The sequence below is a fragment of the Mobula hypostoma genome, chromosome 1, assembly GCF_963921235.1.
Source record: "Mobula hypostoma chromosome 1, sMobHyp1.1, whole genome shotgun sequence".
Taxonomy (NCBI): domain Eukaryota; kingdom Metazoa; phylum Chordata; class Chondrichthyes; order Myliobatiformes; family Myliobatidae; genus Mobula; species Mobula hypostoma.
In genome coordinates, this window is record NC_086097.1 from 102,127,649 (window position 1) to 102,151,159 (window position 23,511).

A 23,511-nucleotide genomic window follows, 5' to 3' on the forward strand; every position below is an offset into this window, starting at 1 on the left:
GTGTACAACACTTGATCTTCCATTAGAGAATGAGGCTGGGCAGGTGACAAAAGCCTGTGTCGGGGAACTCTCTGCATCCAGTGATCATCATGCCATTCGTTTCAAGGTATTACAGAAAAGGATAGGTCTGGTTCTCGGGTTGAGATTCTAAATTGGAGAAAGGCCAATTTTGATGCTATCAGAAAAGATTGGGCAAGTGTGGATCGGGACAGGCTGATTTTTGGCAAAGGTATATTTGATAAGTAGGAGGCCTTCAGAAGTGAAATTTTGAGAATACAAAGCTGTCAGAATAAAAGGCAAGGATAACAGGCTCAGGGAGTTTTGGTTTTCAAGAGGTATTGAGGCCCTGGTGAAGAAAAACAAAAGCAAATGCATAAAGATAGAGGCAGTTAGGAATAAGTGAGTTACTTGAGGAGTACAAGAAATCCAAGAGAACACTTAAGAAAAATCAAGAAAGCTAACAGAAGGCGTGAGGTTGTTCTCACAGACGAAGTGAAGGAGAATCCGAAAGGATTCTTCAGATATGTTAAGAACAAAGGACTGCAGGGGATGAAGTTGGTCCTCTGGTAATCAATGCATAGAGCCAAAAGAGTTGGGGACATTTCTTCCGCCATATTTACTTGGGAGGTGGGCACGGTCTATAGAAGTGAAATCAGCAGCCAGGTTAAAGACCCTATACACATTACAGAGGAGGTGGTGTTGTTGTCTTTAGGTAAATTAGGGCGGGTAAAGCCCTGTGGGAGGCAAGTGCAGAAATTGAAGAGGTATTTAAATCATCCTTAGCAAATGATGAGGTATCGGAGGATTGGAGGACCACCAATGTTGTTCCGCTGTTTAAGAAAGGCTCTAAAAATAAACCAGGAAATTATAGGTCGGTGAGCCTGACATTAGGATTTGGGGAAATTAATGGAAGGTATTCTAAGGAACCAGATATATGAGTATTTGGATAGACAGGGACTGATTAGGAATTGTCTTAACCAGTCCTATTGAGTTTTTCAAGGAAATTATCGGGAAAGTTAAAGAAGGCAGTGGATGTTGTCTACATGGACTTCAGCAAGGCAGTTGACAAGGTACCACATGGGAGTTTGGTCAAGGTTAATTCGCTTGGCATTCAAGATGAGGTATTAAATTGGGTTAGACATTGGCTTTGTGGGAAAGTAAATGGGTGCCTCTCTGACTGGAGGCTTGTGACAAGTGGAGTGCCACAGGGACTGGTTTGTCATCTATGTCAGTGATCTGGATGATAATGTGGTTTACTGGATCAGCAAATTTGTAGACGACACCAAGACTGGGGTGTAGTGGACAGCGAGGCAGGCTAACAAAGCTTGCTGCAGAATCTGGACCAGCTGGAATTTAATGAAGCCAAGTGTGAGCTGTTGCACTTTGGAAGGACCTACCTGGGTAGCTCTTACACAGTGAATGGTAGGGCACTGAGGATTGCAGTGGAACAAAGGGAGCTGGGAGTATAGGCCCATAATTCATTGAAATTGGTGTCATAAATAGTTCGGGTTGTAAATAAAGTTTTGGGCACATTGGCCTCCATAGATCAAAGTATTGAATAAGGAGATGGGATGTTCTGTTGAAGTTGTTTATGTTAATGGGGCCTAGTTTGGAGTGTTATGTGTAGGTACATACAGCAGAGGTGCAAATAAGGACCAGAGTAGAGACTGGAGGGCCTGTGTTATAAGGAAAGATTGAATAGAGGTTAGAACTGAGTCTCAGAACATTGAAGATTGAAGGGAGATTTGATCGAGGTATACAAAACCATGAGGGGTATAGAGGGGGCAAATAGATGCAGGCTTTTTCCACTGTGTTTGGGTGAGACTGCAAAGAGAGGTCATGGATTAAGGTGAAATGTTTAAAGGAAACATGTGGGGAAACTTCTTCCTTCAGAAGGTGGTGAGAATGTGGAATGAGCTGCCAGTGCAAGCCGTGGATGTGATTTTGATTTCAAAGTTTAAACGAATTTTGGATGGGAGGGATATGGAGAGTTGTAGTCTGGCACACAGCAGTGTAGTTTGTTCAGCACGGACTAGGTGACCTGAAGCGGCAGTTTCTGAGCTGTAGTTTTCTACAGCTCTATGCATGCACATTGATAGTTCAAAAGGAAAAATAAGCAGATATATTAAGAAATATATCGGCCGGAGGAAAAGATGGCAGTGCGCTGTGCATGCGCAGCTCTCCGATGAAAAATGATGTCGTATCTGTTAAATAGGGGCCGTGGACAATTCTGATTTGATGGAAAATGGACGTGAAATCACAGAGGAACATCTGGAGAAATTTCTGAAACGCCTGTTTGCTGCTGTCGTTACTGTGTGGTCAGGAATCTTTCGGAGGGTAGGCCTCAAAATCCCCGGCCTTGCCTGCTTTTGGCGACCAGGAAAGAGGTCCAATTGCTCGGACAGAGATGGTGCTCAGTACTCAGTGTCGGAGAGCTGATCAGAGCTCGAAGTTTTCGGATGACTCACAGTCGGATTGTGGTCGGCATGGCAGGGAGAGTTTTTCTTCCCTCTCCCGACTGCGTGAGATGTGGGACATTTGAGAAACTTTGAATTTTACTGTGCTCACGGACTTTCTTCATCAAGTTATGGTATTGTACACTGTTATAACTATATGTATAATTATGTGGTTTTGTCAGTTTTTTCAGTCTTGGTTTGTCCTGTGTTTTGTGATATCACACCAGAGGAAATAATGTATCATTTCTTAATACATGCATTACTAAATGACAATAAAAGGGGACTACGTGTCTTCATAATCTAAATATGCAGCAAGGAATAAGAAATGCACAAGTAGAAAGAGAGAAGGACAGTTAGAGTTTGTGGTCCAGGAAAGCAAATACACAGATGTATAAATTCAGCTGAATTACAGACTCAATTTCAATGTTTATATTTCGAGATCGTTGGCAAGACCAGCATTTGTTGCCCAATGCTATTGCCCTTGAGAAATGGTGGCGAAGTTTTTTTTTACCTTCCCATGGTGCTGTGATGGTTTATACTGAGTAACTACAAAGGTACAGCAAGGCTGCTGTGATGGTAACAAGCCTGAAACTGGAACGTGGGTAGTCTTGACTGGAAACAAAATACAGCACACATGATTCTACAATACAGTAGATTACTAGAATGGGAGTTATTTATAGACCTTTGGCAAAATGCCATAACTAAACAACCATTCAGCAAAAGTGATTTTAATCGGTAATTTAACTTTCATATTGATTGGGGAAAAACAAGTATGTTCACATGAAAAACTAAACAAATTTATGGAACCCTGTTCAGGATAGTTTTCTACAACAGTGTAGACAAGGAGCAAAAGAAAAATTAGGCCTTAGTAATTTTAACAATGAATAATGAGTAATTGAGCTAATATCTCTGCCACAGGAAACAGTTGAGGCCAGTTCATTGGCTATATTTAAGAGGGAGTTAGATATGGCCCTTGTGGCTACGGGGATCAGGGAGTATGGAGGGAAGGCTGGGGCGGGGTTCTAAGTTGGATGATCAGCCATGATCATAATAAATGGCGGTGCAGGCTCGAAGGGCCAAATGGCCTACGCCTGCACCTATTTTCTATGTTTCTATATCGAATAGCATAATTGTTGTTAAATTAAACAACAATTTAATGGATGAAACATATCTTCAGCTCAGGTCCTGAATTTTGGACCTTGAACAATAGCTGGTGTTATTATAGTCCAGAGGTTGAGAATTTGGTAAATTGTACACCAAATTTGCCTATGCTCACCTCTTGGTTTTCTACAGAATTATGAACCTCAATTTATTGTAGGCTTCTGTTTAATTTTGATCCACTTATCTCAGGTCATCCAGGGATCTTAACCATTAAATGTTCTTCCAACTTGTGGAAAATGTTTGCTGTGTCCAAACTTTCTCCTCTTTACAGGCATACTTGCTGTTTGAACCAGTGTCTTTGATTCCATTTGTCCTGGGCCAGATTTTCTCTTAACACGTATATTTAGCTCCATTTCAGTTGAATATTTAATGTTTGAATTTCCTTATTTGCTATAAGAGCTCAGAACCTAATTAAAGTGTCCACTGCTCCTCTACTGAAACATACACCATTTCATGTTTATTCCAGTGATCCAGATCCAATGAACACTTGCAGACTAGAAACCTTAATCGAGGCAGTTCTCCTTGATGTTGGGAGTTGAATGCCGTCTTCCATTTACATTTATTATTGGTCATTGTGAGCATATTTTGCTTAAGTCCTTCTCTCCCACAGCCCTTGGCTATTTAAATATACCAGCTATTTATCTCGACTCCATGTGATAGCAAGTTTCTTGTGTGTAAAAAAACAATGTTTTTCTTTAATGGGTTTAAAAGGTTATTAATTCTGATCTCCAATTCCAATTCTGACAATATCTCACTGCATCTACATTAAACCGTTTCATAAATTTACAAAATTTATCAGCGCAACCTTTTCTTTTCCAAGTTATCAAGAACAAATTACCACTTCTATCTTGAATCAATCTGGTGGCCCTCAGCAAGCACGTGGTTTCAATAATCATTCTAGAAATTTAACACATGAAGAAACTTACCAACACTCCACTAGCAGAGATGTTATATTTTGTACAAAATAGCAAAATACCCCCTCAGGTAAAGCATAGAATGACCTGATCCATAATTATCCCAGAATAAATGTGACTAGTTCTAAAAGAGATCTAATCTTCATCATCCCAGTGCTGTTTGCCAGAGCCATCAAGTTTCCTTTCCTTAACATCACACCCTATTACAAATAATCTAGTTATTATCTATCTACTTTTCACAGTGGACTGAATCATTAACCTTTTTGAATACTAAATACAGTTGAGGCAGCAACGGTTAATAATAAATGAGAAATTTTGCAGATACTGGAAATCCACAGCAACACATACAAAATGCTGGAGGAGCTCAGCAAGTCAGGCAACATCTATGGAAATGAATAAACAGTCGACATTTCGGGCCAAGATCCTTCTTCAGGACATTTAATAATGGTGTGTTTACATTTTGTTTGTAAAACATAACATTGCCATAGATACAAAAAGATGCATTTCAAGGGCCTGATGCTTTTAAGCAGGTAATAAAAGAACTTAACACACTAGTTCTTGGCTTAAGTTTAAAAAGGGGAAGGAGCAAAAAAAGGTTGCTGAAAAGTAAAAATATTTACAAACCCATTCACAGAATATATTGTTCAGGCCAGCCTTGCTAAAATCAATGACTTTACAAATCTTATAAAGTTTTTATACAGAAACCAAATAGCTGAGTAAGAATAAATAATACTTATTTTTAATGTATTTACAAGGCTCATGTTAAAATAGGCTGCTGAATTCAGTTTTGACAGCATAGCTTAAGCTGGTTTATATAATTACTCTTGTGCTGTATATACAATGGCATAACGAGCAAAAAGCTGCAATATCACATTTAAGATATATATTAAAAAGTTCAGGGTTGCCTAGTTTAATACCCCAGAATCTAAAAAAATAATCCTATTCAAATTATTTCCCCCATACATTAAATATGTTTTTCCTCAGCAGGTTAGGCAGCATTTGTGAAAAGAGAAGCAGAGTTAATGTTTCTGTTCTTTTAAAAAAAATATCTATTTTAAAAGGTAACTGTTTCTCTCCTCAGAGATACTGCATGACCTGCTGAATACTTCCAGCATTATATTTTCGTTTTAGATGCTTTTGCGTCATTGCGACAGCGAATAAAACATAACTTCCCAACTCTCTGACTGCCCCGAAGACTTCAAAAATTGCATTTTGATCTCGGGACAGATGCAAAGAGAAAGCTGGTACACACATAGACTGTACATTGTACCAGTGACGCAGTTGACACAATAGGTACAAGTGGGTTAAATTAACAAAGTGACACAATTGGCAAGCAACTGAAATCACTTTGCTCCTGCCTCTTCATAAAGCAACTTCGGAGAAAAATCACAAGGCTTCTGAAATGTTACGTATTCTTTTTTGGACGTAGGTGTAGTTAGCCTTTCCCAAAAAGGTAAAAATATACTATGATGATCCCTCTAAGAACAAATATACTCAACTGGAGATGGCAATCCTGCCACAGTAAAGTGCTGCAAAGACTGGCCAGGTTCTGACCGGACCATATTTAGGGCCCACAAGCTTACCCCATTCATTGCGCTGTGGAAGGAAAATGCAACAGAGTATTAATGATGGTGATTTGTTTCACTCTGTTAATAACCTGATATTTTTTTCTGCCTCTTCAAATAAATATCACTTGAGCTGATTTTAAAACAAGTACTGATTTCACAGAACATGAAGCCAAGTCCAAGTACAGATCTGCAGCTACAGATTTAGTGAGGCAGGCAACATACCAAGCATTTTTTTTTCTTTTGAAAAGGACTGTGCTAGGAATGGGTAATCTGAAAGTATTCTTCTTGTATCAACGGCAACAAGCACAGGCATGACGGGCATGTAGCTTCCCTCTATGCTGTAAACCACTGCATTGACTCAATTTAATAATATTAGAGGAAGGGTTGCAGAACAAGTATGATGAGGAAAAACTGGACTGGAAAGTTTAGAAGGGGAAACTAAATCTACAATATTTGCTTTGCCAACTATAAGATGTGTTACGGTAGGGAAAATAGTGACATGAGTGTTTCAGCGAGGAGGCAAGGAAATAGACAATATTACAACTTCCTAAGTTAGCAAGCATTTGTTAATGTGCAATATGTCTCTCTCACCCCCGGTGCACCAGTAATCTTAATGTAGGGGACAGTACAAGGTGCGTCTCACACCCGGTACACCAGTAATCCTAATGTAGGGGGCAGTACTGATTTGTGCTGTGTCCAGGTATAATGGAAGCTAAATGATTCAAGTGTTGGAGACAAAGTATAATAACAGTAAGGGACAGTCCCAATGTGCATCATGTAAGAGTGAAATTGATTATTATTTTACAGGGTTACAAGTCAATTTTCACAACTTAGATCTAGGATTCAAAATGTAATTTAAATGAAAGCTCAATCCTAGTTAGTCTAGCTGCAGAAATGAACCATTATAAATGAGCCCAAAGTTTGTGCTGTAATTTTAACATGCAGTGCAAACATGCAACTGCATCTGTTTGGTGCAATGTAAACCCAGACTATTGAAATTCTTTTCTACTGAACATTTTAAAACCCATTCTTTGAGATAAGTAAGATTTAGCAATCCAGCCTTAACTGATGTGCAACACTTTCACAGCATCCAAGCAACTTTGAATCTTTGCAAGAAATTTGTGTGACTGCAAAATAAAGGTGAGGTGTTGTTCTGTCAGTCAGGCAGAACAAGAATTGTGTGATATTTTACAATGTGCAACAAAAAGGCCTCTCGGTCATTGTGGCTTCAGCTAAACACCTGAGCAATTGGCCTTCGGCCTCCACACTCGACTATACATGAGGTTGGGCCCAGGGCAAGAATAAACAAACAGAGCTGGAACTACCCAGAGTTGTATCCAGTTCCGACATCCAGATGAAACTACAGGTCACGTCTCAAGTTCCACAGCTGCTCGTAAGTCGGAGCGAACCAGTTTACTTCATCACCATTGCATAACTATCCATCCTGGCAATAAAGGGAATAATCATCGCATTCCTCGTCGTCCTTTGCCTGCTCGTCCGCTGCTGGAGCTTGTCGTTTTAATTCCACCTCCCTCTGTTTCTTCTCCTGGACACTGTGACTCTTCATGTGTGCACTCCGACTCTTTACTTTGTAGAACACCCTTGAACAGAAAGATTGTGTCAGGCGTCAGCTCAGACTGTGCACAGTTAGAACAACACTAAATAAGTAACAAAAAAGGAAACAGCAGAACTCTGCTATGTGGTCAGTAAATCAGTTCCAGATTCCTACGGGTGCAGGGTACGTCTGTGCTGGGCTGAGATTGACGGATAGCCACATTCAAGCAGGGGCCATGGATAATTTCATCTTGCACGATCACATTCCAAAAATAGTCAATGTCCTAGGGGAGACTAAAGAGTTCCTGGAGACACTGGTCCTTCCAACAATTGCAATGTGGTTCACTATTACCCTTCAGGGGAATAAAGCTGCTGTCCTTACTCAATCTGGTCTCTGAATAACTCCAGGTCCACTGGTATGGAGAACCTTTGAATATCCTCTGCAGTGGCCCAGCAAGCTCCATAACACAAGAGCAAATAGGTAGAGGTGAAAAATGCCAACCCTGTAAAAGTATTAAATAAAAGAAACTTGTCTGAATGGAGAGAGGAGACAACCGGATTGCAGAACAAGAAGTCTTGGGGAAAACTGTAGAATTGAAAGGATTTACTGATTCAACAACTGGTACAAAAGTATCTCCACAACCACACTGAGACACCATCTGGTGCCAGGAGTACACAGCGTGATGTGGCTGGGGAGGAATGAAGGAAAATCAAATGGATGAGTCCAATGTTGTAGAAAACAATATTGGAAAAGGCTTCCTTAGATGATATCAGAAGCTCAATAAGAGCAGTTCTACCCTGCAGAGAGTGCCGATTTGTTATTGCAGTCTTGCTTCTTCAATCTGAACATTTATAGACACTTCATAAGACAACATCCAATCAGGGTGAATGCTCAGGTCCCAACTACTCTAATCCTATTCCTTTCAATCCACCACCTATACGAGGGACAATTTACAGTTAACGTAGTGATCCTGATCTCTGGGACCTGCGAGGAAGAAGCAACACGGAGGAAACCCATGCGATTATAGGGAGAACATGCAAACTCCACTTAAACAAGGACCAGAAGTCAGAATTGAACCTGGGTCACTTAAGCTGTGCGGGAGAGGCTCAGCTCGATTTCCTTCTCACACTGGTAACTTTTTGAGAAGGAAGTTTTTAAACCAGAAGCTTTTACATTAAATTGGGAGGGGCATTTTAAACAAAATTACAGAATTATTAAAAATGAACACTCCATTGCCATACTCAGGCATCAACTACCACCACTCATTAGGAGAATGAATTCAAAACACAACCTCTCCCACTCAGCTGATGGGGCATGAATGCCTCAGCTAGAAGCCCACTTACTTCCCACATTTTTTGCAAGGGAAGACATTTTCTTGAGTCTGCTTTCCAGGCTTGGTTGAGTCACCCAACTGCACACGCTCATTCCTGGACGAAGCACGGGGAGCAGCTGCAGGTTGGCGCTGTCTGTAGTTGCAACGGTAGGTGGGGTTGTGATTCTTCCGCAAGTGAACATTCTGGGCCTGCTTCGAGAGAAGAGGAAAGAGCAAGATTAGGGGGGAAAAATCAAGAGAGGTGCAACTCTCCCAGAAATACAGAAACATGCAGCTTGCAAAATACAGTCACAATTTCTGATGGATGCTTTTAACTACTTTAGCAAGTGTGGCAACCATTCCCAAGTACAGCAATGAGATAATGATCAAATAAGCATTATGATGATGCTGTTTGAAGGATTCACTGGCCAAACATTCAGGAAGAATCCATTTGCTGCACCAAAAGAGGGCAGAGGTTTAGACAGAAGGATGGGAGTTTTTTAAGGGAATTTGAGGAGCAAGTTTCTTTTAAATCTTGAATGCACTGCCAGACGAGGTGGTAGAATCAGATACAATCACTGATTAAGAGGCATTTGGGCACATACTTCAATAGGGAATGGTTCCAATGCAAGTAAGGGGATTGCCATAGATGGGAAAGATGATAGGCACAGTCAAGGTGGGCCAAAGGTTCCATTTCTGTGCTGCACAACTCTGTGGTTCTCTTTCTCAGATAGCGCTCATACCTTTTATTTACAAATGAGGAGGGTAACTGGGCTTTGACAATGCTCTACTTGAAAGATGGCACCTCTGAGAGTACAGCACTCCTTCAATACTGCTGCCTGCACTTGGTTCTCAAGTTTGGTCTATATTCATAGAATATAGAAAACTTACAGCACAATGCGGGCCCTTCGGCCCACAAAACTGTGCCGAACATGCCCTTACCTTAGAACTACCTAGGCTTACCCATAACTCTCTATTTTTCTAAGCTCCATGTACCTATCCAGGAGTCACTTAAAAGACCCTATCGTTTCCACCTCCACCACTGCCACTGGCAGCCTATTCCACGCACTCACCACTCTCTGTGTAAAACAACTTACCCCTGACATCTCCTGTGTATCTACTTCCAAGCACCTTAAAACTATGTCCTCTCGTGCTAGCTATTTCAACCCTGGGAAAAAGCCTCTGGGAAAGGCTGTTGTGTCCAATCAACAGGAATGCAATGCTTCCACCTTCAATCTTCAGGCTCAGAAGCAATCATTTAAATGCAGTGCGCAAGGTGCACCCAAGACTTTGTGGTAAATAGTTTCAGGCTGTAAATCAAACCTGGATAAACACATGAATGTGGTGGGTGCTTACTAAATTCAACCATGTTACACAACAAACTTTTATGTTTCTAACTCTAATGTACAAGTTTAAGTAATTTGTCTGTCATGTTTGTAATATACTTGTTGCTGCAAAAAGCTAATTTTAATGGCACTTACACCTTGGGTATGTATGGCCACGACAATAATAACAAATAAAATCTTCCACAAAGCCAAAGTCTAATCCAATTTACTACCTCATCTTGCCAAGCGACCCAATTTGACCAGCCTCCCATGCAGGACTTTGTCCAGTGCCTTGCTGAGTTTAGCCACTTGGTAAACCCTAATCGGGTCTCTTTTACAGTGTTAGCGACTGAAGGAGAATTTAGAGAAAAGACTGTTGTGTTCAACCAACAGGTATGCAATGCTTCCACCTTCAGTGTGTGAAAACAAGTAACTTAAGGGCTGCTGTCTCATCAGCATCCTGGGTTTATTGTTAGCACTGGTAAAATGCAGACAGCAACTGCACAGTTCCTGTCCCAAACAATATGCCTTGGCCTTTCCAGGAATAGTGAACCATTCAGCTCATGATCAATGTTAAACTTCCATAGATGTGTGGTAAACACTGGCTGCCTCGCACTGCTATGGAAACACCAATGCCCCGGAATGGAAGATCCTAGACAAAGTAGTGGATACAGGCCAGTCCGTCACAGGTAAAGCTCTCCCTACAATTGAACACATCTACAAGGAGCGCCGTCACAGGAAAGCAGCATCCATCATCAAGGACCCCACAGCCGAAGTCATGCTTAATTTTTGCTGTTGCCATCAGGAAGGGACAGGAGCCTCAGAACCCACATCCCCAGGTTCAGGAATACTTATTACCCTTCAACCATCAGGCTCTTGAACCAGAGTGGATTAACTTCACTTGACCAAACACTAAGCTGTTCTCACTAACTATGGACTCACTTTCAAAGACTCTTCGTCCCATGTTCTCGATATTTATTGCTTATTATTATTACTATTTCTTTTGTATTTGCACAGTTTGTCTTTTGCACATAGGTTGTTTGTTCCGTTAGGTGCAGTCCTTCACTAAATCTATTGCGTTTCTTGGATTTACTGTGTATGCACAGTGGGCATGTGGTTAAGGCGTTCGTCTAGTCATCTGAAGATCACTAGTTCAAGCTTCAGCTGTGGCAGTGTGTTTGTGCCCTTGAGCAAGGCACTTAATCACACATTGCTCTAGTCTGTGCGAGGAGTGGTGCCCCACAGACTTCCAATCTGTGCCTTGTAAGGCATTAAAATGCCCGACGCAGACCTCTCATGGTCTGAGTCGATGTTCCCCTCCCCCCCACACTGTGTATGCCCACAAGAAATGAATTTCAGGGTTGTATAAGGTGACATTAAAGTACAATATTTTGGTAATAAATTTACTTTGAACTTTCATTTAGTCTGATGGTGGCTGATCATGTTTCATGCTTTCAGCCAAGTTGGGCTCTGCAGGGTGCAATGGAAACTAACGATATCCTGGTTTAGATGGCATGATTCACTACTACTTCTGGAATTTTCTAAGACATTTTTGAATATGGCTGCCCATGCTTTAATAGAATTGTTCCTGGTACCCTACCTGTAGGCCTACCCCAACTTGCCACAAATCAAAGCTGATACCCCAGCTACACATGCCATTTCATTGTCTATTTGGAGCAGTCCACATTTCAAACCAATCGGTACCATTCCCCAACAATTCCTTCGCTACACTGGGGCTGCTTCTTGCACCTGTGTGGAATTCATCAATTTCATCAACTTTCTCCCGCCTCGGACCATTTCCTCCTCTCTCTCCTTTCTGGATAGAACCCCAGCTACGACTAATCCACCAAATACCACAACTACCAAACCTACACCTCCTCCCAGCCTGTCACATTTAAGAACACCATGACTGTCTCAGATTCTATATCTGTTCCTGCTGCCTCTCTTCCAGAGAGAAGTCCTTCCACCCGCAGACACTGGACATGTCTTTTTTCCAGGGAATGGAACACTCCCTCTGGCACCACTCCATCCCCAGTTATTGATGGAGCACTGGTCTACAACGTTCAAAGTAAATCAAAGGTATTTAAAAATGTAAAGTTGAAAGTAAACCTGATCTCTTTCATTCCTAGCATGTTTACTCTCCCCACACACCCGGGATAAACTCCTTTCAGCACGTTTACTCTCCCCCCACACAGGGGATAAACTCCTTTCAGCACGTTTACTCTCCCCCCACACCGGGGATAAACTCCTTTCAGCACGTTTACTCTCCCCCCACACAGGGGATAAACTCCTCTCAGCACGTTTACTCTCCCCCCACACCGGGGATAAACTCCTTTCAGCACGTTTACTCACCCCCCACACCGGGGATAAACTCCTTTCAGCACGTTTACCCTCCCCCCACACCGGGATAAACTCCTTTCAGCACGTTTACCCTCCCCCAACACCCGGGATAAACTCCTTTCAGCACGTTTACCCTCCCCCCACACCGGGGATAAACTCCTTTCAGCACGTTTACCCTCCCCCCACACCGGGGATAAACTCCTTTCAGCACGTTTACCCTCCCCCCACACCGGGGATAAACTCCTTTCAGCACGTTTACTCTCCCCCCACACCGGGGATAAACTCCTTTCAGCACGTTTACTCACCCCCCACACCGGGGATAAACTCCTTTCAGCACGTTTACTCTCCCCCCACACCGGGGATAAACTCCTTTCAGCACGTATACTCTCCCCCCACACCGGGGATAAACTCCTTTCATCACATTTACTCTCCCCCCACACCGGGGATAAACTCCTTTCAGCACGTTTACTCTCCCCCCACACCGGGGATAAACTCCTTTCAGCACGTTTACTCTCCCCCCACACCGGGGATAAACTCCTTTCAGCACGTTTACTCTCCCCCCACACCGGGGATGAACTCCTTTCAGCAGGTTTACTCTCCCCCCACACCGGGGACAAACTCCTTTCAGCACGTTTACTCTCCCCCCACACCGGGGATAACCTCCTTTCAGCACGTTTACCCTCCCCCCACACCGGGGATAAACTACTTTCAGCACGTTTACTCTCCCCCCACACCGGGGATAAACTCCTTTCAGCACGTTTACCCTCCCCCCACACCGGGGATAAACTCCTTTCAGCACGTTTACTCTCCCCCCCACACCGGGGATAAACTCCTTCCAGCACGTTTACCCTCCCCCCACACCGGGGATAAACTCCTTTCAGCACGTTTACTCACCCCCCACACCGGGGATAAACTCCTTTCAGCACGTTTACTCTCCCCCCACACCGGGGATAAACTCCTTTCAGCACGTTTACTCTCCCCCCACACCGGGGATAAACTCCTTTCAGCACGTTTACCCTCCCCCCACACCGGGGATAAACTCCTTTCAGCACGTTTACTCTCCCCCCACACCGGGGATAAACTCCTTTCAGCACGTTTACTCTCCCCCCACACCGGGGATAAACTCCTTTCAGCACGTTTACTCTCCCCCCACACCGGGGATAAACTCCTTTCAGCACGTTTACCCTCCCCCCACACCGGGGATAAACTCCTTTCAGCACGTTTACTCTCCCCCCACACCGGGGATAAACTCCTTTCAGCACGTTTACCCCCCCCCCCACACCGGGGATAAACTCCTTTCAGCACGTTTACTCTCCCCCCCACACCGGGGATAAACTCCTTTCAGCACGTTTACCCTCCCCCCACACCGGGGATAAACTCCTTTCAACACGTTTACCCTCCCCCCACACCGGGGATAAACTCCTTTCAGCACGTTTACTCTCCCCCCCACACCGGGGATAAACTCCTTTCAGCACGTTTACTCTCCCCCCACACCGGGGATAAACTCCTTTCAGCACGTTTACCCTCCCCCCCACACCAGTGATAAACTCCTTTCAGCACGTTTACTCTCCCCCCACACCGGGGATAAACTCCTTTCAACACGTTTACTCTCCCCCCACACCGGGGATAAACTCCTTTCAGCACGTTTACCCTCCCCCCACACCGGGGATAAACTCCTTTCAGCACGTTTACACTCCCCCCACACCGGGGATAAACTCCTTTCAGCACGTTTACCCTCCCCCCCACACCAGTGATAAACTCCTTTCAGCACGTTTACTCTCCCCCCAACACCGGGGATAAACTCCTTTCAGCACGTTTACTCTCCCCCCACACCCCGAGGATATACTCTTTCCAGCACGTTTACTCTCCCCCCACACCGGGAATAAACTCCTTTCAGAACGTTTACTCTCCCCCCACACCGGGGATAAACTCCTTTCAGCACGTTTACTCTCCCCCCACACTGGGGATAAACTCCTTTCAGCACGTTTACCCTCCCCCCACACCGCCGATAAACTCCTTTCAGCACGTTTACTCTCCCCCCCCAGCGGGGATAAACTCCTTTCAGCACGTTTACTCTCCCCCCACACCGGGGATAAACTCCTTTCAGCACGTTTACCCTCCCCCCCCACACCGGGGATAAACTCCTTTCAGCACGTTTACCCTCCCCCCCCACACCGGGGATAAACTCCTTTCAGCACGTTTACCCTCCCACCACACCGGGGATAAACTCCTTTCAGCACGTTTACTCTCCCCCCACACCAGGGATAAACTCCTTTCAGCACGTTTACTCTCCCCCCACACCGGGGACAAACTCCTTTTAGTACGTTTACCCTCCCCCCCACAGCAGGGATAAACTCCTTTCAGCACGTTTACCCTCCCCCCACACCGGGGATAAACTCCTTTCAGCACGTTTACCCCCACCCCACACCGGGGATAAACTCCTTTCAGCACGTTTACCCTCCCCCCCACACCGGGGATAAACTCCTTTCAGCACGTTTACTCTCCCCCCCACACCGCGGATAAACTCCTTTCAGCACGTTTACTCTCCCCCCACACCAGGGATAAACTCCTTTCAGCACGTTTACCCTCCCCCCCACACCGCGGATAAACTCCTTTCAGCACGATTACCCTCCCCCCACACCAGGGATAAACTCCTTTCAGCACGTTTACTCTCCCCCCACACCGGGGATAAACTCCTTTCAGCACGTTTACTCTCCCCCCACACCGGGGATAAACTCCTTTCAGCACGTTTACTCTCCCCCAACACCAGGGATAAACTCCTTTCAGCACGTTTCCTCTCCCCCCCCACACCACCGATAAATTCCTTTCAGCACGTTTACTCTCCCCCCACACCGCCGATAAACTCCTTTCAGCACGTTTACTCTCCCCCCACACCGGGGATAAAGTCCTTTCAGCACGTTTACCCTCCCCCCCACACCGGGGATAAACTCCTTTCAGCACGTTTACCCTCCCCACCCACACCGGGGATAAACTCCTTTCAGCACGTTTACCCTCCCCCCACACCGGGGATAAACTCCTTTCAGCACGTTTACTCTCCCCCCACACCGGGGATAAACTCCTTTCAGCACGTTTACTCTCCCCCCACACCGGGGATAAACTCCTTTCAGCACGTTTACCCTCCCCCCACACCGGGGATAAACTCCTTTCAGCACGTTTACTCTCCCCCCACACCGGGGATAAACTCCTTTCAGCACGTTTACTCTCCCCCCACACCGGGGATAAACTCCTTTCAGCACGTTTACCCTCCCCGCACACCGGGGATAAACTCCTTTCAGCACGTTTACTCTCCCCCGACACCGGGGATAAACTCCTTTCAGCACGTTTACTCTCCCCCCCACACCGGGGATAAACTCCTTTCAGCACGTTTACTCTCCCCCCCCCCCCACACCGGGGATAAACTCCTTTCAGCACATTTACCCTCCCCCCCCACACCGGGGATAAACTCCTTTCAGCACGTTTACTCTCCCCCGACACCGGGGATAAACTCCTTTCAGCACGTTTACTCTCCCCCCACACCGGGGATAAACTCCTTTCAGCACGTTTACTCTCCCCCCCACACCGGGGATAAACTCCTTTCAGCACGTTTACTCTCCCCCCACACCGGGGACAAACTCCTTTCAGCACGTTTACTCTCCCCCCACACCGGGGATAAACTCCTTTCAGCACGTTTACTCTCCCCCCCAACCGGGGATAAACTCCTTTCAGCACGTTTACTCTCCCCCCACACTGCCGATATACTCCTTTCAGCACATTTACCCTCCCCCCACACCGGGGATAAACTCCTTTCAGCACGTTTACTCTCCCCCCCCCCCACACCGGGGATAAACTCCTTTCAGCACGTTTACCCTCCCCCCACACCGGGGATAAACTCCTTTCAGCACGTTTACTCTCCCCCCACACCGGGGATAAACTCCTTTCAGCACGTTTACCCTCCCCCCACACCGGGGATAAACTCCTTTCAGCACGTTTACCCTCCCCCCACACCGGGGATAAACTCCTTTCAGCACGTTTACCCTCCCCCCACACCGGGGATAAACTCCTTTCAGCACGTTTACTGTCCCCCGACACAGGGGATAAACTCCTTTCAGCACGTTTACTCTCCCCCCACACCGGGGATAAACTCCTTTCAGCACGTTTATTCTCCCCCTACACCGGGGATAAACTCCTTTCAGCACGTTTACTCTCCCCCCACACCGGGGATAAACTCCTTTCAGCACGTTTACTCTCCCCCCCCACCGGGGATAAACTCCTTTCAGCACGTTTACCCTCCCCCCACACCGGGGATAAACTCCTTTCAGCACGTTTACTCTCCCCCCACACCGGGGATAAACTCCTTTCAGCACGTTTACTCTCCCCCCACACCGGGGATAAACTCCTTTCAGCACGTTTACTCTCCCCCCACACCGGGGATAAACTCCTTTCAGCACGTTTACTCTCCCCCCACACCGGGGATAAACTCCTTTCAGCACGTTTACTCTCCCCCCACACCGGGGATAAACTCCTTTCAGCACGTTTACTCTCCCCCCACACCGGGGATAAACTCCTTTCAGCACGTTTACTCTCCCCCCCACACCGGGGATAAACTCCTTTCAGCACGTTTACCTCCCCCCACACCGGGGATAACTCCTCACCCCCCCCCACACCGGGGATAAACTCCTTTCAGCACGTTTACTCTCCCCCCACACCGGGGATAAACTCCTTTCAGCACGTTTACCCTCCCCCCACACCGGGGATAAACTCCTTTCAGCACGTTTACTCTCCCCCCACACCGGGGATAAACTCCTTTCAGCACGTTTACTCTCCCCCCACACCGGGGATAAACTCCTTTCAGCACGGGGATAAACTCCTTTCAGCACGTTTACTCTCCCCCCACACCGGGGATAAACTCCTTTCAGCACGTTTACTCTCCCCCCACACCGGGGATAAACTCCTTTCAGCACGTTTACTCTCCCCCCACACCGGGGATAAACTCCTTTCAGCACGTTTACTCTCCCCCCACACCGGGGATAAACTCCTTTCAGCACGTTTACTCTCCCCCCACACCGGGGATAAACTCCTTTCAGCACGTTTACTCTCCCCCCACACCGGGGATAAACTCCTTTCAGCACGTTTACTCTCCCCCCACACCGGGGATAAACTCCTTTCAGCACGTTTACCCCCCCCCACACCGGGGATAAACTCCTTTCAGCACGTTTACTCTCCCCCCACACCGGGGATAAACTCCTTTCAGCACGTTTACTCTCCCCCCACACCGGGGATAAACTCCTTTCAGCACGTTTACTCTCCCCCCACACCGGGGATAAACTCCTTTCAGCACGTTTACTCTCCCCCCACACCGGGGATAAACTCCTTTCAGCACGTTTACTCTCCCCCCACACCGGGGATAAACTCCTTTCAGCACGTTTACCTCCCCCCACACCGGGGATAAACTCCTTTCAGCACGTTTACCCTCCCCCCACACCGGGGATAAACTCCTTTCAGCACGTTTACTCTCCCCCCACACCGGGGATAAACTCCTTTCAGCACGTTTACGGGGATAAACTCCTTTCAGCACGTTTACCCTCCCCCCACACCGGGGATAAACTCCTTTCAGCACGTTTACTCTCCCCCCACACCGGGGATAAACTCCCCCACACCGGATAAACTCAGCACGTTTACTCTCCCCCCACACCGGGGATAAACTCCTTTCAGCACGTTTACGTCCTCTCCCCCCACACCGGGGATAAACTCCTTTCAGCACGTTTACTCTCCCCCCCACACCGGGGATAAACTCCTTTCAGCACGTTTACTCTCCCCCCCCCCCGGATAAACTCCTTTCAGCACGTTTACCTCCCCCCACACCGGGGATAAACTCCTTTCAGCACGTTTACCCTCCCCCCACACCGGGGATAAACTCCTTTCAGCACGTTTACTCTCCCCCCACACCGGGGATAAACTCCTTTCAGCACGTTTACCCTCCCCCCCACACCGGGGATAAACTCCTTTCAGCACGTTTACTCTCCCCCCACACACCGGGGATAAACTCCTTTCAGCACGTTTACTCTCCCCCCACACCGGGGATAAACTCCTTTCAGCACGTTTACTCTCCCCCCACACCGGGGATAAACTCCTTTCAGCACGTTTACTCTCCCCCCACACCGGGGATAAACTCCTTTCAGCACGTTTACCTCCCCCCACACCGGGGATAAACTCCTTTCAGCACGTTTACCCTCCCCCCACACCGGGGATAAACTCCTTTCAGCACGTTTACTCTCCCCCCACACCGGGGATAAACTCCTTTCAGCACGTTTACTCTCCCCCCACACCGGGGATAAACTCCTTTCAGCACGTTTACTCCCCCCCACACCCGGGGATAAACTCCTTTCAGCACGTTTACTCTCCCCCCACACCGGGGATAAACTCCTTTCAGCACGTTTACTCTCCCCCCACACCGGGGATAAACTCCTTTCAGCACGTTTACTCTCCCCCCACACCGGGGATAAACTCCTTTCAGCACGTTTACCCCCCCCCACCGGGGATAAACTCCTTTCAGCACGTTTACCCCCCCCACACCGGGGATAAACTCCTTTCAGCACGTTTACCTCCCCCCCACACCGGGGATAAACTCCTTTCAGCACGTTTACTCTCCCCCCACACCGGGGATAAACTCCTTTCAGCACGTTTACTCTCCCCCCACACCGGGGATAAACTCCTTTCAGCACGTTTACTCTCCCCCCACACCGGGGATAAACTCCTTTCAGCACGTTTACTCTCCCCCCACACCGGGGATAAACTCCTTTCAGCACGTTTACTCTCCCCCCACACCGGGGATAAACTCCTTTCAGCACGTTTACTCTCCCCCCACACCGGGGATAAACTCCTTTCAGCACGTTTACTCTCCCCCCACACCGGGGATAAACTCCTTTCAGCACGTTTACTCTCCCCCCACACCGGGGATAAACTCCTTTCAGCACGTTTACTGTCCCCCCACACAGGGGATAAACTCCTTTCAGCACGTTTACTCTCCCCCCACACCGGGGATAAACTCCTTTCAGCACGTTTACTCTCCCCCCACACCGGGGATAAACTCCTTTCAGCACGTTTACTCTCCCCCCACACCGGGGATAAACTCCTTTCAGCACGTTTACCCTCCCCCCACACCGGGGATAAACTCCTTTCAGCACTTTACTCTCCCCCCACACCGGGGATAAACTCCTTTCAGCACGTTTACTCTTTCTCCCCCCCCCACACCGGGGATAAACTCCTTTCAGCACGTTTACTCTCCCCCCACACCGGGGATAAACTCCTTTCAGCACGTTTACTCTCCCCCCACACCGGGGATAAACTCCTTTCAGCACGTTTACTCTCCCCCCACACCGGGGATAAACTCCTTTCAGCACGTTTACTCTCCCCCCACACCGGGGATAAACTCCTTTCAGCACGTTTACCTCCCCCCACACCGGGGATAAACTCCTTTCAGCACGTTTACTCTCCCCCCACACCGGGGATAAACTCCTTTCAGCACGTTTACCCTCCCCCCACACCGGGGATAAACTCCTTTCAGACGTTACTCCTTTCAGCACGTTTACTCCCCCCCACACCGGGGATAAACTCCTTTCAGCACGTTTACTCTCCCCCCACACCCGGGGATAAACTCCTTTCAGCACGTTTACTCTCCCCCCACACCGGGGATAAACTCCTTTCAGCACGTTTACTCCTCCCCCCCACACCGGGGATAAACTCCTTTCAGCACGTTTACTCTCCCCCCACACCGGGGATAAACTCCTTTCAGCACGTTTACTCTCCCCCCACACCGGGGATAAACTCCTTTCAGCACGTTTACTCTCCCCCCACACCGGGGATAAACTCCTTTCAGCACGTTTACTCTCCCCCCACACCGGGGATAAACTCCTTTCAGCACGTTTACCCTCCCCCCACACACCGGGGATAAACTCCTTTCAGCACGTTTACTCTCCCCCCACACCGGGGATAAACTCCTTTCAGCACGTTTACTCTCCCCCCACACCGGGGATAAACTCCTTTCAGCACGTTTACTCTCCCCCCACACCGGGGATAAACTCCTTTCAGCACGTTTACTCTCCCCCCACACCGGGGATAAACTCCTTTCAGCACGTTTACTCTCCCCCCACACCGGGGATAAACTCCTTTCAGCACGTTTACTCTCCCCCCCACACCGGGGATAAACTCCTTTCAGCACGTTTACTCTCCCCCCACACCGGGGATAAACTCCTTTCAGCACGTTTACTCTCCCCCCACACCGGGGATAAACTCCTTTCAGCACGTTACTCACACCGGGGATAAACTCCTTTCAGCACGTTTACTCTCCCCCCACACCGGGGATAAACTCCTTTCAGCACGTTTACTCTCCCCCCACACCGGGGATAAACTCCTTTCAGCACGTTTACTCTCCCCCCACACCGGGGATAAACTCCTTTCAGCACGTTTACTCTCCCCCCACACCGGGGATAAACTCCTTTCAGCACGTTTACTCTCCCCCCCACACCGGGGATAAACTCCTTTCAGCACGTTTACCCTCCCCCCCACACCGGGGATAAACTCCTTTCAGCACGTTTACACCTCCCCCCCTCCCCACACCGGGGATAAACTCCTTTCAGCACGTTTACTCTCCCCCCACACCGGGGATAAACTCCTTTCAGCACGTTTACTCCTCCCCCCACACCGGGGATAAACTCCTTTCAGCACGTTTACTCTCCCCCCACACCGGGGATAAACTCCTTTCAGCACGTTTACTCTCCCCCCACACCGGGATAAACTCCTTTCAGCACGTTTACCTCCCCCCACACCGGGGATAAACTCCTTTCAGCACGTTTACCCTCCCCCCACACACCGGGGATAAACTCCTTTCAGCACGTTTACCCTCCCCCCACACCGGGGATAAACTCCTTTCAGCACGTTTACCCTCCCCCCACACCGGGGATAAACTCCTTTCAGCACGTTTACTCCCCCACACCGGGATAAACTCCTTTCAGCACGTTTACCCTCCCCCACACCGGGGATAAACTCCTTTCAGCACGTTTACTCTCCCCCCCCCCCCACACCGGGGATAAACTCCTTTCAGCACGTTTACTCTCCCCCCACACCGGGGATAAACTCCTTTCAGCACGTTTACCCTCCCCCCACACCGGGGATAAACTCCTTTCAGCACGTTTACTCTCCCCCCACACCGGGGATAAACTCCTTTCAGCACGTTTACTCTCCCCCCCACACCGGGGATAAACTCCTTTCAGCACGTTTACTCTCCCCCCCACTCCGGGGATAAACTCCTTTCAGCACGTTTACTCTCCCCCCACACCGGGGATAAACTCCTTTCAGCACGTTTACTCTCCCCCCACACCGGGGATAAACTCCTTTCAGCACGTTTACTCTCCCCCCACACCGGGGATAAACTCCTTTCAGCACGTTTACCCTCCCCCCACACCGGGGATAAACTCCTTTCAGCACGTTTACTCTCCCCCCACACCGGGGATAAACTCCTTTCAGCACGTTTACCCTCCCCCCACACCGGGGATAAACTCCTTTCAGCACGTTTACCTTAAACTCCTTTCAGCACGTTTACTCTCCCCCCACACCGGGGATAAACTCCTTTCAGCACGTTTACTCTCCCCCCACACCGGGGATAAACTCCTTTCAGCACGTTTACCTCCCCCCACCTTTCAGCATAAACTCCTTTCAGCACGTTTACTCTCCCCCACACCGGGGATAAACTCCTTTCAGCACGTTTACTCTCCCCCCACACCGGGGATAAACTCCTTTCAGCACGTTTACTCTCCCCCCACACCGGGGATAAACTCCTTTCAGCACGTTTACTCTCCCCCCACACCGGGGATAAACTCCTTTCAGCACGTTTACCTCCCCCCACACCGGGGATAAACTCCTTTCAGCACGTTTACTCTCCCCCCACACCGGGGATAAACTCCTTTCAGCACGTTTACTCTCCCCCCCACACCGGGGATAAACTCCTTTCAGCACGTTTACTCTCCCCCCACACCGGGGATAAACTCCTTTCAGCACGTTTACTCTCCCCCCACACCGGGGATAAACTCCTTTCAGCACGTTTACTCTCCCCCCACACCGGGGATAAACTCCTTTCAGCACGTTTACTCTCCCCCCACACCGGGGCACGTTTACTCTCCCCCCAACTCCTTTCAGCACGTTTACTTTACTCCCCCCACCCACACCGGGGATAAACTCCTTTCAGCACGTTTACTCTCCCCCCACACCGGGGATAAACTCCTTTCAGCACGTTTACTCTCCCCCCACACCGGGGATAAACTCCTTTCAGCACGTTTACCCTCCCCCCACACCGGGGATAAACTCCTTTCAGCACGTTTACTCTCCCCCCACACCGGGGATAAACTCCTTTCAGCACGTTTACTCTCCCCCCACACCGGGGATAAACTCCTTTCAGCACGTTTACTCTCCCCCCACACCGGGGATAAACTAAACTCCTTTCAGCACTTTACTCTCCCCCCCACACCGGGGATAAACTCCTTTCAGCACGTTTACTCTCCCCCCACACCGGGGATAAACTCCTTTCAGCACGTTTACTCTCCCCCCACACCGGGGATAAACTCCTTTCAGCACGTTTACTCTCCCCCCACACCGGGGATAAACTCCTTTCAGCACGTTTACTCTCCCCCCACACCGGGGATAAACTCCTTTCAGCACGTTTACTCTCCCCCCACACCGGGGATAAACTCCTTTCAGCACGTTTACTCTCCCCCCACACCGGGGATAAACTCCTTTCAGCACGTTTACTCTCCCCCCACACCGGGGATAAACTCCTTTCAGCACGTTTACTCTCCCCCCACACCGGGGATAAACTCCTTTCAGCACGT

At 47.9% G+C, this 23,511-nt stretch overlaps 1 protein-coding gene across 6 annotated transcripts in view; it reads right to left on the bottom strand.

The window, feature by feature from the left end:
• Window positions 1–4,947: 4,947 nt before the first annotated feature.
• mideasb (mitotic deacetylase associated SANT domain protein b) overlaps window positions 4,948–23,511 on the bottom strand; it is a 116,968-nt gene continuing 98,404 nt past the window's right edge. For all 6 annotated transcript variants that reach the window (XM_063054026.1, XM_063054061.1, XM_063054032.1 and 3 more), the window contains exons 12-13: window positions 8,998–9,176; window positions 4,948–7,700 (exon numbers count right to left, since the gene is read on the bottom strand). In XM_063054026.1, the coding sequence (XP_062910096.1) occupies window positions 7,535–7,700; window positions 8,998–9,176 (345 nt within the window). In that variant the 3' untranslated portion in view covers window positions 4,948–7,534. The remainder of the gene's footprint in view (window positions 7,701–8,997; window positions 9,177–23,511) is intronic.